We start from the raw sequence: 14,418 nt of genomic DNA, 5'->3' as shown, positions 1-14,418 counted from the left end.
TTTTTTTTTTCACCCATTTAAAAATGTAGAAACCATTCTCAGCTTGCTATCCTTGCAAGGACAGGTGGCAGGCCAGATTTTTCCACCAGGCCATAGTTTGCTGACCCCTGTCCTGAATGGATTAGTCAGTGACTGTTCTAAGGGACCTCTTAGAGGTGTGAGGCCGAGAGAGTAGTCGCCAGATGTTACAAATCCAAGTTGCCTCCGGATGCTTGTTGGGCGAGAGGAGAGTGAGGTCTAGGTTGGCGACTGGCATGGAGGCGAGCTGGGGCGGAAAAGGGACAAGGAGCGAGAGAGGGAAGCGATAAACGCCAGGGCATTCCTCTGCTGCTTCCCTTGTGTTCTCTGCAGTTCCCGTCTAAGCGAAAGGGTTAGCCAAGCAGCAGATACCGCAGAGCAGTTAGAGTGATCATTCCGACTCCATTGCCTCTTCGCACGGCTGCCACACACCCTTCTTGCCTGCCGCGCGCCCCGGCTGTGAAATCTCTCCTGGTGACTGCCCACGGCCCCGGTTGTCACCTGCGGGGGCTCGTGCCTCACACCTGCGTTGACCCGGCCAGCCCTCTCCTGCCCACGCCACGCACTCAGCCAGCTGCCGCCCTGGCCTTGGCCCCGGCCCCTCCAGCCTCCCCCTCTTCCTGCAACTCAGCTTCTCTGCTGTGCAACTCCCAGCTTTTCCTGAATTTGTCTGATCCTCCTCCACGCGTGTCTCTTCTGCCCATCCGCTAGAAATAAACCCCACAGCATGTGGTGGAGAAGCGATGCTATCAGATTCTCATCGAGCAATTTGCATTTTTCCGTTTTGTGCATGTTTCAATGAAATATCAAGTATCAACAGTTTGGGGACCTACCGAACAAGGTGATAGGTTGTATTTTTTAACGTGCCTTAGCATGGAATAAGTCTTCCTTTTATTTCCTATTCATTTCTAGATATTCCACCTTTGGCCAGAACTGACTCGCCAAGCCAGGCGTTAGCCCGAGAAGGTTCTCTCTCACGTGGCCGGTCTCCACAAGCCGTCACTGCCCCACCGCCGCCTCCTCTGCTGGGATATTCAAAACCCGCCGACGACTCACGGGGAGATGCTGTTTCTCAGACGTTTGGATCCTCAGATCACTTGGAGAAAGCATCCAAGATTGACCAAGCAAGTCCCCAGATCCCTGTTTATGAAGAAAAAACCCATTCTCAGAGTTCACAGTTTTCCTCAGGAAAAGAAATAGCTCCTCTGCTGCCTAAAAACGTGGCTGCCACGCCAACGACAGTGGCTGTCATTTCTCTACCCACCTGGGCTCCTCTGGAGCCTGCAGTTCCTGCCCCCACCAATGCTTCGGTGATACCTTCTGGGACTCCTCGGCCGCCGCTGGCCACCACAGCTCCCCCCGTAACCACTGTCACTGCTCAGGGTCCCTCGGCTCTCATTTCTGCAGTTTTCACTCTGGCTGTGGTTACACCTCAAGCCATGGCTACGACGGCAGTCCCGACTACCATCTCTCAGGCTCCTGTGGCCTTGAAAGGCACCCCAGAAACAGTCCCCTTTAGAGAGATCTCCAACCTAACTCTGAGCACAGAGGGTGTACATAACCCTGCTACACTTTCTTTGTCAAATGTGGAGTCTTCTGCTACGAATCATACTGCTTCCTGGGAAGATGGGAAGGCCAGTCCGGGCAGTTCCTCACTGAGCAGTGTCCCCACAAACCAGTGTGAGCTTCCATTTGAAAAGTGGCTTCTCATTGGGACCCTGGTCTTTGGTGTTCTGTTCCTGGTGATAGGTCTTGTCCTCTTGGGTAGAATGCTCTCAGAATCCCTCCGCAGGAAACGTTACTCGAGACTTGATTATTTGATCAATGGGATCTACGTTGACCTCTAAGTATGAAACTCAGTGTCTCTTAATTCATTTAGTAACTGTAATGGAAGCCAAGTGCAGTGAGTTTCTGTTGACTTGCTAATCTTAGCAGGAGGTTGTATTTTGAAAACAAATATGCCCCCTTCTACTTTCTTTGTGTTTGTGTTTTGAGGCCAAGGGAAAGGAACCAAATTAGGCAATTTAGATGATCCGTCCCTAAAATATTAGCTGAAAACAAAGCTCTACCTAAAGTAATAAAGTACAATTGCCATATAAATCTGAAAATTTGGCTGTCTTCATGCAAGGAAAAGAGGCTAGGACATCTAGGTTCCAATTCATTAATATTTTTGGTTCCATATAAAATCAACTGTTTATGATATTAGTTCTAATGGATTCCCTTTTCTTTTTATATGAATTCCAGTAAAACTTATTCCAGATGTATTTTCTTGCAATTAAAGATTTGAATAAATCTTTTGTTACTCAGTAATGTTCTCGAAAGTGGCTCCTCCAGCTGGACAACTTTCAATTTATTTCCACCAGCAAAATGATTAAATGATGAAAATATGTGTTCCAAGTTAAAATGGCAGACCCCCCCTTTCCCCATCTGTGAGCGAAGAGGTTCCTTTGGGAGAATTCTAGCCGAATATTAGGCTACATGGAGGCAGTGATAAGTCAGTTCTGATAAGTGGCAAATCCACTTTGGCGCTGTTCTAGTTAAATTTTATTTTTTAAACATTATAGACATTTTCTAAACTTGTACTAAGTTAAAAACGCATCAATAGTCCTTATAAATCCTTATCTAAACTTGAACAGCAGTCAGTTTTAGCTTTGTTTGGAATAACATTGGAAATGACATACAGCACTTAGATGAGTACGCTGTAATTTTTATTGGTTAGTTATTGAAATTTCTGAGACAGGCTTTGAATAAAGACAGTTTCCAGACGAGTTACCGGCAGGGTAACGAAGAGTCCAGAAGTCTGCCTGGGTCAGCTTCACACCTCATCTCTGTGGACCTCAGTTCACTTATCTGCAAAACAAGAAGTTTGGTTCCTTCCAGGCCTCACCAGAGTTTTTAAAGATAAATATGGAATTCAGATGCGAATTTTATGCAGTGGGCACTAGAGGGCAGTAGCTGGTTAATAAGTTTAGCAACGAAGACAAATGTAGGAAATTACAGAAACAGGCTTTTCTCCTCCTCCCCCCTCACCTCCTCCTCCCCTTCACCTCTCCCCCTCCTCCTCCCTTACATCTTCCTCCTCCTCCTCCTCTCTCACCTCCTCACCTCTCCTTCCCATCCACCCTCCTGGTACCCCGCCCCCTTCCTCCTGGTTTACGCTAAGCTCATAAAGCACGTTAAGAGGAAACTGGTACACTGAAAATACTACTTTTCATATATTTTCCAACTTAACAGCTTGACACAAATCTCCGAGGGGTTTACATAAGCTTTAAGTAGGTTGAAGAAATAAAAACTTGAGTCAATTTAATTTAACAAGTATTTATTGAATATCCACATGTAGGCTAGAATCAGATTAGTGACCAAGTGCCTTGGAATTTAAAAATTTCTCCTCTCCTTGTTAATGGATTTGGAGAGTGGAAACAAGGCTTTCTGTGGTCGTTTATACAGGCTTTTCCCTGGTTCTCTCGTGAGTCTGTGTTGCCGCAGTCTTTGTCGTGACGGGGAGCCCAGATGAGTGAGGCCGTGGGGTGCAGGTTCTAAGGCGGAACGAGCAGCCCTCCTCTTGCCCTGGCACAGCGGGGAGGCACCTGCTTCACTGTCCTGTAGGTGACCTTTTGGACAAGCTGAGTCCCCTCCTTTGGTTTGTGGGAAGGGAAGGTGGCACTTGAAACAGGTGAGAAGACTGGGAAAACCCTCCTGCTCAAAAGTATCCTTTCTCCATATTTTACCAACAAGATACTTATCTGGGTTCAAAGCTACTCTTAAAAATCCTGATGACTTTTGAAGGATGAAGCCTGTGGCTCATTCACTCCAGATGAGTACTGGTGCATTCCTGTGTCTCAATTACGCCCGGCCTGAGCCAGGCGCCCCCGGAACCCTTCGGCTCCCAGACTGCGGTGGGCACCACCAGTGTTCTGTCCGGCAGCCAGCCCCGCCCCACTTCTGCCTCATTTGTTACAGATTGGAAGTGCCAGATTCAGGGATGGGCTTGTGACCCAGTTTTAGCTGAAAGGAAACCTACTGGGGCCCTCTAGAAAAGATTTTCCTGCTTGTTTTGAGAGGGCTGCACAGGGGCAAAGCCCCTTCTGCCCCCATCCCATTCCTGCACGTTGGGATGCTGGCCGCGGGAGGACTTGATTCTTGGAGCTGCTGAAGCCTCCCTGCCACCAGGAGGGGAGAAGTCACTAACACACTGAGCGTGGCGTGGGACAGGGGAAGAGACCAGTTAAGCAGCAGGACCAGCCCTGCAACTGCGAACTTCGATCTTGTTCTGTGATAATAAATATTTGTACCACTTTTAGTTGAGTATTCCATTACTTGTTAATAATGACAGTAAACACTTCTGAGGTACTTAAGGTGCTTAGACCATATGCCAGGTTCCCTTTGACATATGGTAACTCATTTCATTCCTACGACAATGAAGAATTTTTATCCTTATTGTGCAGATGAGGAAACTGAGGCACGGAGAGGTTTGAGTGGCTTGCCTGGGGTCACTGGCCCAGGCAGCCTGGCTCCACAGTTCCCCCCCTTCACCTACATATAACTGGAATGACAGCCAGTGTAACCAATGAGGGATTTGCAGTAGATCAGACATTTCCAGATCATAGCTTTTAAATGGTGTTGAACTGAATGATGCCTTGAACCAAAAGCATGGAAATTAAGAGATCAGGGGTCTCATTCTGGCGTAGGCTTCATCCACTATCTCGGCCACCGAGAGCCTGTCTTGTTCGGTCACTGAGCACCTGTGCCAAAGTTTAGGGTCACTCTTTAGTCAGGGGTGCACTGGAGTAGAGAACCGCTCCTGTTCGCCTGCGTCCTCTCATCTCGGGCAGCAGTACCACCCGCCTTCCAATCCCTCCTGTACTGAGCAGCTTCAAGCCATACTCTTTCTCCCTCTGCCGCAGCCTCCACAGTTACCAATGTTACTTATTCTCTTTCAGAGATGCTTCTCGGAGTCAGCCATTCCCACTGCCGGCCCCTGTCGGGTCTCCCTGACTTGTTTCTCCTTGCTCTGCTCCCACATCACGCGCTCCGTACGACTTCAAGTTATCTTAAAAACACAACACAGTGGACACGGATCTCCACGCGTGACACCCTGTCCCCCCATTGCCAGCAGGGGCGATTACCAATCGTGTGTGGCCCAGCAAGGCTCCCCATGTGCTGGCCCCAACATCTCCCTCTCGCCCACAAACGCTGGGCTGTGCCTGCACCACCTTTTCCACCATTTCTCAGATGTGCCGGGCATCTGGATGAGCCACGCTCTTCCCTCTGCCTGTAAATGTCCCGCCCCTGCTTCACCTGGCAGATTTCTGCTCATCCTTCAAGACCCAGCTCAAATATCACCCCCGCCACAGTCTCCCCAGACTCCCAGGAGAGGTATTATCCCTCCCGGATTTCTGACATGGCTCTTCACTTACACCGTTAGCGAAACGGTCCCACGGTATCTTCTAACATTTCAGTCTATATATTACTCTGCTGCACTGTGAGGTGTTGGAGAACAGCATTTCTCTGATTCCCCAGGCTTAATAGTGTGTCTGGCACACAGTAGACATTCGATAAACGGTCACGAGTGAATTTGATAACCTGCTCATTGAAGGTCGTTCCTTTCAGCAATGGGCAGGAATGTGATTTGGCTGTGTATGCAACAGCTTCTATATCATCAAGAGAAAAGCCAGTCAAGACCCCACTTACGTGCATTTCTTAGGAGAATCGGACAAAATCCAGGTGCACAGTAATGAAGTGTTTACTCTCATTTTAACTAAGACCATGTGTGGAGAGATCAGTAGAGGAGCGTTTTGATTTTGATCATTTCTCTCCTTCGGGTGGAGATGGTACAGTTTACCTAGACCATAGAGAGGATGAGCTGCTAGAATGTGTTTTTCTTTGTGTTCTTGTATTTTTGGATAATTTTTAATTAAGGTTACTTTTAGTGCACTTTTGTAGACAAAATAAAGCTCAGAATCTAAGTTATTTGTCCCCAAATTATCGTGTCGGTTAGCAAAAGAGCCCACATTAAACCCAAGGGCTCCAGCCTTCCGGTCTGCCGCCCTGTACCGCCATGAGCAGGGATTTGTCTCTATGGGAATAACGCATCTACTATCACACACACCCAGACATCGGGGAGGGGGGTCCAACTTTGACTTTCAATCGTATTATATATTATATAATTTATCACTTCTTTAGTAAACATTGGTTTTTCATCTGTTCTTAATGAGCAATGTCCATTTACATGTAAATAATAGAAAATGAAGATACAAGATTTGTTAAAGACTAAATTATGATGATTATATACAAATACTGTCTATCAGGCCGGGCGTGGTGGCTCACGCCTGTAATCCTAGCTCTCTGGGAGGCCGAGGCGGGCGGATTGTTTGAGCTCAGGAGTTCGAAACCAGCCTGAGCAAGAGCGAGACCCCCGTCTCCACTAAAAATACAAAGAAATTAATCAGACAACTAAAAATATATAGAAAAAATTAGCCAGGCATGGTGGCACATGCCTGTAGTCCCAGCTACTCGGGAGGCTGAGGCAGAAGGATCGCTTGAGCCCAGGAGTTTGAGGTTGCTGTGAGCTAGGCTGACGCCACGGCACTCTAGCCCGGACAACACAGTGAGACTCTGTCTCAAAAAAAAAAAAAACAAAAAACAAAAAAACAAATACTGTCTATCAAGGACCAATAGAATTACCTACCCAACTTTTTATATGGATAATTTTTCTTCCCAGCAATATTAAAATGGCTGAAAGATTAGTGCTTCATCTTACATTTATTTTTATTTGTTAGAGTCATTTATTTTTTTGCTCCCTGTGAATAGAGCTCATGCCTAAGTTTTTTCCTCATCTAGTCATAATCATAGTGCTGTAAAGGACAAGAAAAATACAGCTCAGAGCTGAAGGATTTGCGCAGCCTGGTCCTCTGCCTCTCCATCCTGGCTTTTTCTGCTGTGACAAGTCCTGCTGGCCCGTGCATTAAATAGGTGATCAATAAACATCTGTTAGTTTTAACATCTTCTAGACTCCCAATATTCTAAGGTTTTTGGCCTTTTTTTCCCTTTTCTTCAGAGGGGTCTCACTATGTTGGCCAGGCTGGAATTGAACTCCTGGGCTCACGTGATCCTCCTACCTCAGCCTTCCCAGTAGCTGGGACTACATGCATGGGCCAGCACACCCAGCTTTTGGAGCTTTCTTTCCATGGGACGAAAGGAAGCCCAAACATAGCCAGACAAGAATGATGAAGTTAGGAGCGGTGGGGTCTTTCACAGTTTAGGCCTCTGTCGTCCCTCCTCCCACTTGTTCTTCCCTCTCCCCAGCACCACCCTCGGCGTCTCAGCCCCCCAGCATCCCTGCTGCCTTCAGAGGCTTGGCTCCCAAGCTGGGAGACCAACGGGATGGGCAGCCCATCCCCTCGGAGACTTCGTCTGTTTTCACAATCCCTGAAAGCCTGCTTCACTCGCACCATCAGAGAAAAAAAGGAAACCTTTACCAGCAGTCACAGAACATTCCTGATCGTGTCCATTACAGGCCTTTTGTGTAGGCTTATCCATGATAAGCTTAAAAAGAAAAAAAGACAGGAGGCTGAAGCAGGAAGATCACTTGAGGCTGGGAGTTCAAGGCCAGACTGAGCAACATAACGAGACCCTGCCTCTAAAAAATAAATAAATAAACACAAAGAAATCTGAAAGGATACGTAGAAGAGATAGAATTTGGAGCTAGTGCGTAAGTTTATAAGTGAGTGAATGAGGGTGAAATCGGTGAATGACAGGGTTCCAGGGACTGGACAGATGAACATGGATGTCATTGTTTATATTTAGTGAAACTATACATGGTGTTGCATTTATCACCCTTGGCCAACGTTCTCTAACAAAGCAGAAGGGTGCTCCATGCTGGGCTGACCAGGTACAGCAGCACACAGGCCAGATGCTACTGCCACATTGCCGCCTTCGTGAATGCCCCAGCGTAGGGAGGAACAGGGACAGCTGCATTTTTGCAGCAAGGAGCTCCAAGGAGTCCTCCTTTCCCACCTGCGTCTGCCTTCCAGACAGGTGTTCTCATGCTCCAGTGAGGTTCTGCAAATCTCAGCTTTCTTCATATGCTCTTCAGCCAACATCATTAGCAATCGTGGGGGGTGGGGGCGGGAGCCAAAAAGTTCTTATCTTTCAAAAAAGGCAGAAAGCCCTGCGTTAGAGGGACTTTGTCCGGTGCTGTTACACCCCCTGCCCCGCCCATACATGACTTTGGAAACTGTCCCCCCACGGTAACAGAACATACCCCTGGCTGGATTTATGACCTCCCACCCCCCTCACTGCAGCGGAGAGGAAAAAGGCCCAACTTTGAGAAAAACAAGCATCAAGGATTGACAGGGTATGCTGAACTTTAAAATGTTAAATTACAGCGAAAAATTTTTTGGAAAAGAAACTATCTTCAAAATTGTGCTACACAGTAAAGTTAATGGAGCCCATATGTCGTCTACTAAAATTTAGAAAAACAAACTAAAAACAATACTTTCGCGCCTGCCAGGCTGAAATGTGATCTACTTCTTAATATTCACTCAACCCAGAGTAAAATGCTTTAAAATGGAAATGATTCCACAGTGCAGCCCAGAGCTCAGTGGATAAACAACAGACCTACACCCAGGGCCCTTCTGTTCTAATCCTAGCTCTGGGCAAGTCACTTAATCTCGTGGTTCCTTCTCAATTTTCTCAGCTCTAAAATGGGGATATCAGTGCTTCACAAGGTGTTTACGAGGCGTACTAAAATGATTGTAAAACACTTTATAAATGTTTAATAACTGATGCTCTTTTCATAATTTGGCTTTATAACATCCTTTATTATTCATTCAGTGGTGTGGAAATAAATGAACACAGAGGCTATTTATTCAGAGCTTGCTATAGTAAGGGAGTCAGCCACCATCATTTGCATTTGGCAGAAACCCAAGGCAGGCGGAGGAGTGGGAAAGCTTTATGCAGAAAAAAAGGGAAGGCTTCAGGTATGCCTGGATTGAAAGCAGTGGCTTGGGGAAGGTGGAGGCGGGTCACCTGGAAGTGGGCATCTTAGGTGACTCGTCCGGGGAGCATGTCTGGCTTTCTCTGGTTGGTCCTGAGTTGGAAAGAGGGGAGGGAGACAGTTGGAAGCCAAGAGGTTTGGCTTCCCCAGCTGGCTGCTGTAGAGGTTGTGGGTCTCGATTCGATTGCCATCTATGGTCTGGCCACTGTCCATTGTTTATCCATTCATCAGTGGAAAATTAAAGAGGGGAAAGGTCTGACTACCCCAGGAGACAACCAGGTACCTGCCTAGTAGCCTAGGGAGCAGCTTATGTATTTTACACCTTTTAAACACGTTTAGAAGGAGCAAATTTAGAAGATAGACTGCGGAAGCAACAATTTTCACTCTCTTAAATCAATGAGCACCCCACTGGACTAACGATCAGGACAAGTGGGGTCCAGACAAGACTCTGTTCCACAGCGAGGGAGGGGGAGGTGGGAGGAGCCTGCCACAGTCGCATAACCTCCCACAGCCTCGACTGCCTCATGAGCAGGCTGAGCATTTCTATCTGTAGCCTATCTCACTATTTGGTTTTGAGGATAAGTGGCCTCGTGTTTGTAAAAGGACCCTATAAAGCAGGTATTTCAAACCCTACAAAACAGGTATTTTAGAAGGTACTTTAAAAGTGTGATAAGGAAGGATGTGACACAAGCTTTTGAAGTTCCACCCCGTGGCCTGGATGTCTTGACAATTGCCGCATGTGCAGGAGGGAGACTGTCTGACTCTCAGACTCACCGTCGTGAGCCTGCCTCCGCCAAGGCCGACTCCGTCCCACCTCCCTGCTCCCCCATTTTTGTCTCAGTGAATGGGACCCGAAACTCAGGAATTCTTTGGGCCTCTGCAGGAAGCTTGCATGCTTGACTTCTACCTCTCATTCATTCATGCCATCTATTCAGAAATAAAGGATTTCTTACTGCTATTTTCACATGACGTAATTTTTTAAACGATTCTCATTTTTGATTTCTCATATAGTGACTATTGATAGCTATGGCCAATATAAACAAAATCTCTTTGTGTCTTCAACAATAGTTAAGAATGTAAAGGGGTCCTGAGAAACTAAAAACTTCGTTAGCCACCGCTTTAGATAATCTCATGCTTTGTCTCAGTAATTCTACCAGTAGGTTCTATTTTAAGGCCATAGAATTGCGCATAGAAATGAATGCACAGAGTGTTCACTGCAGCGCATTTATCCTTAGAATCAGCCTAAGTCTCTGAAGAGGATTAGTTAAATAATTCATAGTACTTTCATTAAACAGAATGTTATATAGTTGCTAAACACATTTTCAAAGAATTTTAATGATACAGGGAAATGCTAGCAGGATAATAGTAAATGAAATAGGAGTATATGAGACCATATTGAGTATAATCCCAATTTTTTGCTTATGTGTGTATAAAGACTTAAAGAGAATATACAGAATACACCAAACTGTTCACAATGATTCTCCATTTTTTTGGTTATTGTACTCTGGATAATTTCATTCATACATTTATTTTTATTTTATATGTTGTCTACTGCTCATTCTGACATTCAAATATGAATGAAATTAAATTATAATGAACACAACCAGTGACTTTAAAGAAGAGACTCTGTTGCCCGGGCTAGAGTGCCGTGGCGTCAGCCTAGCTCACAGCAACCTCAAACTCCTGGGCTCAAGCGATTCTCCTGCCTCAGCCTCCCGAGTAGCTGGGACTACAGGCACGTGCCACCATGCCCAGCTAATTTTTTCTATATATATTTTTAGTTTTCCAGATAATTTCTTTCTATTTTTAGTAGAGACAGGGGTCTAGCTCTTGCTCAGGCTGGTCTTGAACTCCTGACCTTGAGCGATCCACCCGCCTCGGCCTCCCAGAGTGCTAGGATTACAGGCGTGAGCCACCGAGCCCCGCCAGACACCTTTGACCTCTCCCCAACTCCGGAGACTGTCTTTCCTCCTGCCCTTCCTCTGTTTTTCTCACTCTTGAACTCCATCTGGGTTATCCATATTATAAAGTAGATATTTGTGCTGTAAAGGTAATGTAGAATCAAGATTCTTAGATTTTAAAAAACCAACTGCAGTTTGTGGATCATTTGTGACATTTTTATTATTCTCAGACCCAACTGCTGGGTTTGTGCTGTCCTAAACAGACTCTGCAGTTCCCAGGCATGGCCCAATTGTAGCAACAGGAGGAGAATCGTGCCGGTGAGGTGAGAAGACGGCCAGCAGTGAGAAGCAGCAAAGGCAGATTGGAGGCGGTTTCTAGGGCGTTGTGGGCATATTCTGATTGTAGGACCTTAAAGTGGGGAGGGACATGGGGTCCAGCCAGAGGAAAATGAGCCTTGTAATTCTGTAAAAGGGCATACTTTTCTAATTTTGGTGCTGTCTGGATACCAGAAATTTGATTCAGATACTCTCAAAGGGCTCATACGTTCCGTGTATTAGATATATCTCTATCTCCAAAGCATGTTTTACATTCTTTAAAGCAGGACTTTGTAAAGATAACAGGCAGATGGATGTGTTTGAAAAGACTGAGCCCATGCTCTAGGATGCAAACCATGTACAGCTTACTGTCACAGAGGTTCATGTATGATAAACTACAACGTGATTCTTTCTGTGTAACATCGTTTAATATCCCTGGCAGCACAGCTGGAAATTACTGCTTAGACACTTCGTGCTCAGTGATCCAAGGGTGACCAAGGCACAGTACTGGAAGTATTTATTATAATTTGGTGTCCTGAGGTTAGCTTTCCACCTGCTTTCCCGTTGAGCAACAGAGACACTTGTTGTCAACACAGCCTAAGATAATAAAAGCCAATGACCTCTGGCTAAGCTACAATTTTTCTTGGTGAAATTCGAAGGCACTGCTGTGGCAGTTTTCCTCATCTCACTCATCCACTCAACAAGCATTTATTGAGCAATTTCTCTGTGTCAGGTACATTGTTAGAATCTTGGGATTCAAAGGTAATTAATACACAGGCAATTACAATAAATTGTGCCAAGCATGACCCTAGAGGTATGAACAAAGTAGTATGGAGAAAGAAAGTTTTCTTAGGAAATTTAAGAGGAAGTCATGTTTGAGTTGGGTCTTGACGACTATATAGGAGTTTCTCTAAGAGAGAAGTGGAGAAAAGCACAGATGATCCCTGACTTGTGATGTTGCAGTAGTGATGCACATTCAGTAGAAACCGTATTTCAAGTACCCATACAGCCATTCCGTTTTCCACTTTCAGTACAGTATTCAATAAATTGCACGATATATTCAACACTTTATGATAAAACAGCTTTCTATCAGATGATTTTGCCCAACTGTAGACTAATATAAGTGTTCTGAGCACGTTTAAGGTAGGCTAGGCTAAGCCATGACGTTTGGTAGGTGAGGTGTATTAAATGCATTTTCACATATGGTATTTTAATTTTACAATGAGTTATTGGGGTGTGATCCCATTGTAAGTAGAGGAGTATCTGTGCTCCAGGCAGGAAGAATAGTATATACAAAAGCATATCAGTGAATAAAGCATGGAAACTTTGAGAATAGTGAGAAATTCAGTATGACAGAGTCAATGACATGTGGGGATGGATTGCAGGTGAGACGAGTAAGGCAGTTTCTTTGTGAGGTGTTTTGTAAACCTTGCTTGAGAGTGTGGATTTTACCCTCTGAGTGCACAGAATAAAGTTTTTCTTTCCGAGCAAGGCATATTTTCGTTACAAAACAAAATCTGCCAGTTATACGAGAAAAAGACTAGAAGTGAGAGGCAAAAAAACGTGGCTCAAGGCCATGCTTCTCACATGGGGAGAGTTTTGCTCCTCGGGATATTTGGGAATGTCTGAAGACATTTTTGATTGTCCTGACAGGGGTGTATGTAATGGGTGGAGACTAAGGATGCTGCCAACATTGCACTATGTGTGGGATAGCCCCGTACAACCAAATCTTACGCAGCCCAAATGGCAATAGTGCAGAGGGTGAGAACACTTATTCTAGGGTAGAGTGGACGTTTTTTGCTTTTGGATGCTCAGTGTCCCTTCCCTCTTCTTCTTTGGAAAATCACCTTGATTTTTCATCCAGATGTCCACTGTCCTTTATAAAGCCCAGGTGCTTCAGGGGAAGCTGACCCAACTCCCACCTACCCCCACCCCCAGAGGTGGGCCCTGATTGGATTAAGTCAATCAGCTCATCCCATTGCCCCTAGTGTATTAATCTGGGGAGAGGCCAAGCTGTGGTAACAAAGGTACCCCAAAATAGTGGTTTACATAAAATGGAAATTCACTTCCGACTCTCACAAAATAGTGAGGGGTCAGATATTCAGAGCTAGCTAGGTAGCTCCGTCCCACCTGCCCTTAAGGAGCAGGGATTGCTTGCATCTAGTTGTACCACCATCTCCTAAAGTGCTGTCCTGCTCACATGGTGGAGCCTGGCTCCGCCCCCATTCCAGTCCGCAGGGAGAGCAAAGAGAGAGTTCACTGCAAGCAGTTTTTAAGGAGATGGTCTAGAAATTGCACACATCACTGTTGCTCCCATCCCACTGGCTGGAACTTAGTCACACGGACACATCCAGCCAAAGGAGAAACTAGGAAGTGGCCATTTTCTCAGCAAAAACTGGGGGAAAGTGGTGGCTGTTCTGCTAAAAAGGAAAAGGGTCAGTGTGGAAACTGAGGGATAATTAGCTTCTCCGCCATGCCTAGATTCATTCAGTGTTCGTTCGAGGACCACGACTTAATATAGGCCCATGAGATACGAAAATATAGGAAAAAGACATTTTCTGGGAGCTTCTGGGAAAAAAAAAACTAGTAAAATTCAAATCAACCTAAAAATAGCTTTCAGTGCCCTGGTATTTTTCCTCAGCCTTATTAGATCTCTTCCTTCACATTGCATGTTTATTTCTTTCGGTTTTCACATTGTTCTGTTCCCATCAGTGGAGATCACCATCACATTCTTCCTGTCATCATGAGTTGAATGCTTGCCTTTCTCCTTGTGTCCTTCCTCTCTCTGGTCCCCATAGCTAGTCACTCATGATGTCCACCCTGTATTTTCTAATGTCTTTATTTATTTACTTATTTATTTTTGAGACAGAGTCTCACTGTGTTGCCTGGGCTAGAGTGCCGTGGCGTCATCCTAGCTCACAGCAACCTCAAACTCCTGGGCTCAAGCGATCCTCTTGCCTCAGCCTCCCGAGTAGCTGGGACTACAGGCGTGAGCCACCATGCCCGGCTAATTTTTTCTATATATTTTTAGTTGTCCAATTAATTTCTTTCTACTTTTAGTAGAGACGGGGTCTCGCTCTTGCTCAGGCTGGTTTCGAACTCCTGAGCTCAAACAATCCGCCCGCCTCGGCCTCCCAGAGGGCTAGGATTACAGACATGAGCCACCACGCCCAGCCTAATGTCTTT

General features: G+C 45.7%; 1 protein-coding gene across 1 annotated transcript in view; it reads left to right on the top strand.

Annotated features, from left to right (window-relative positions):
• Positions 1-2,028, top strand: part of MANSC1 (MANSC domain containing 1) — a 20,730-nt gene extending 18,702 nt beyond the window's left edge. The window contains exon 3 of the mRNA XM_012655806.1: positions 931-2,028. Within this exon, the coding sequence (XP_012511260.1) occupies positions 931-1,865 (935 nt within the window). The 3' untranslated portion in view covers positions 1,866-2,028. The remainder of the gene's footprint in view (positions 1-930) is intronic.
• The last annotated feature ends 12,390 nt before the right edge of the window (positions 2,029-14,418 follow it).

This window comes from Propithecus coquereli, unplaced genomic scaffold (genome assembly GCF_000956105.1).
Source record: "Propithecus coquereli isolate 6110/MARCELLA unplaced genomic scaffold, Pcoq_1.0 Scaffold487, whole genome shotgun sequence".
In the NCBI taxonomy this organism is placed as follows: domain Eukaryota; kingdom Metazoa; phylum Chordata; class Mammalia; order Primates; family Indriidae; genus Propithecus; species Propithecus coquereli.
This window is presented reverse-complemented; position numbering and strand designations above follow the sequence as displayed.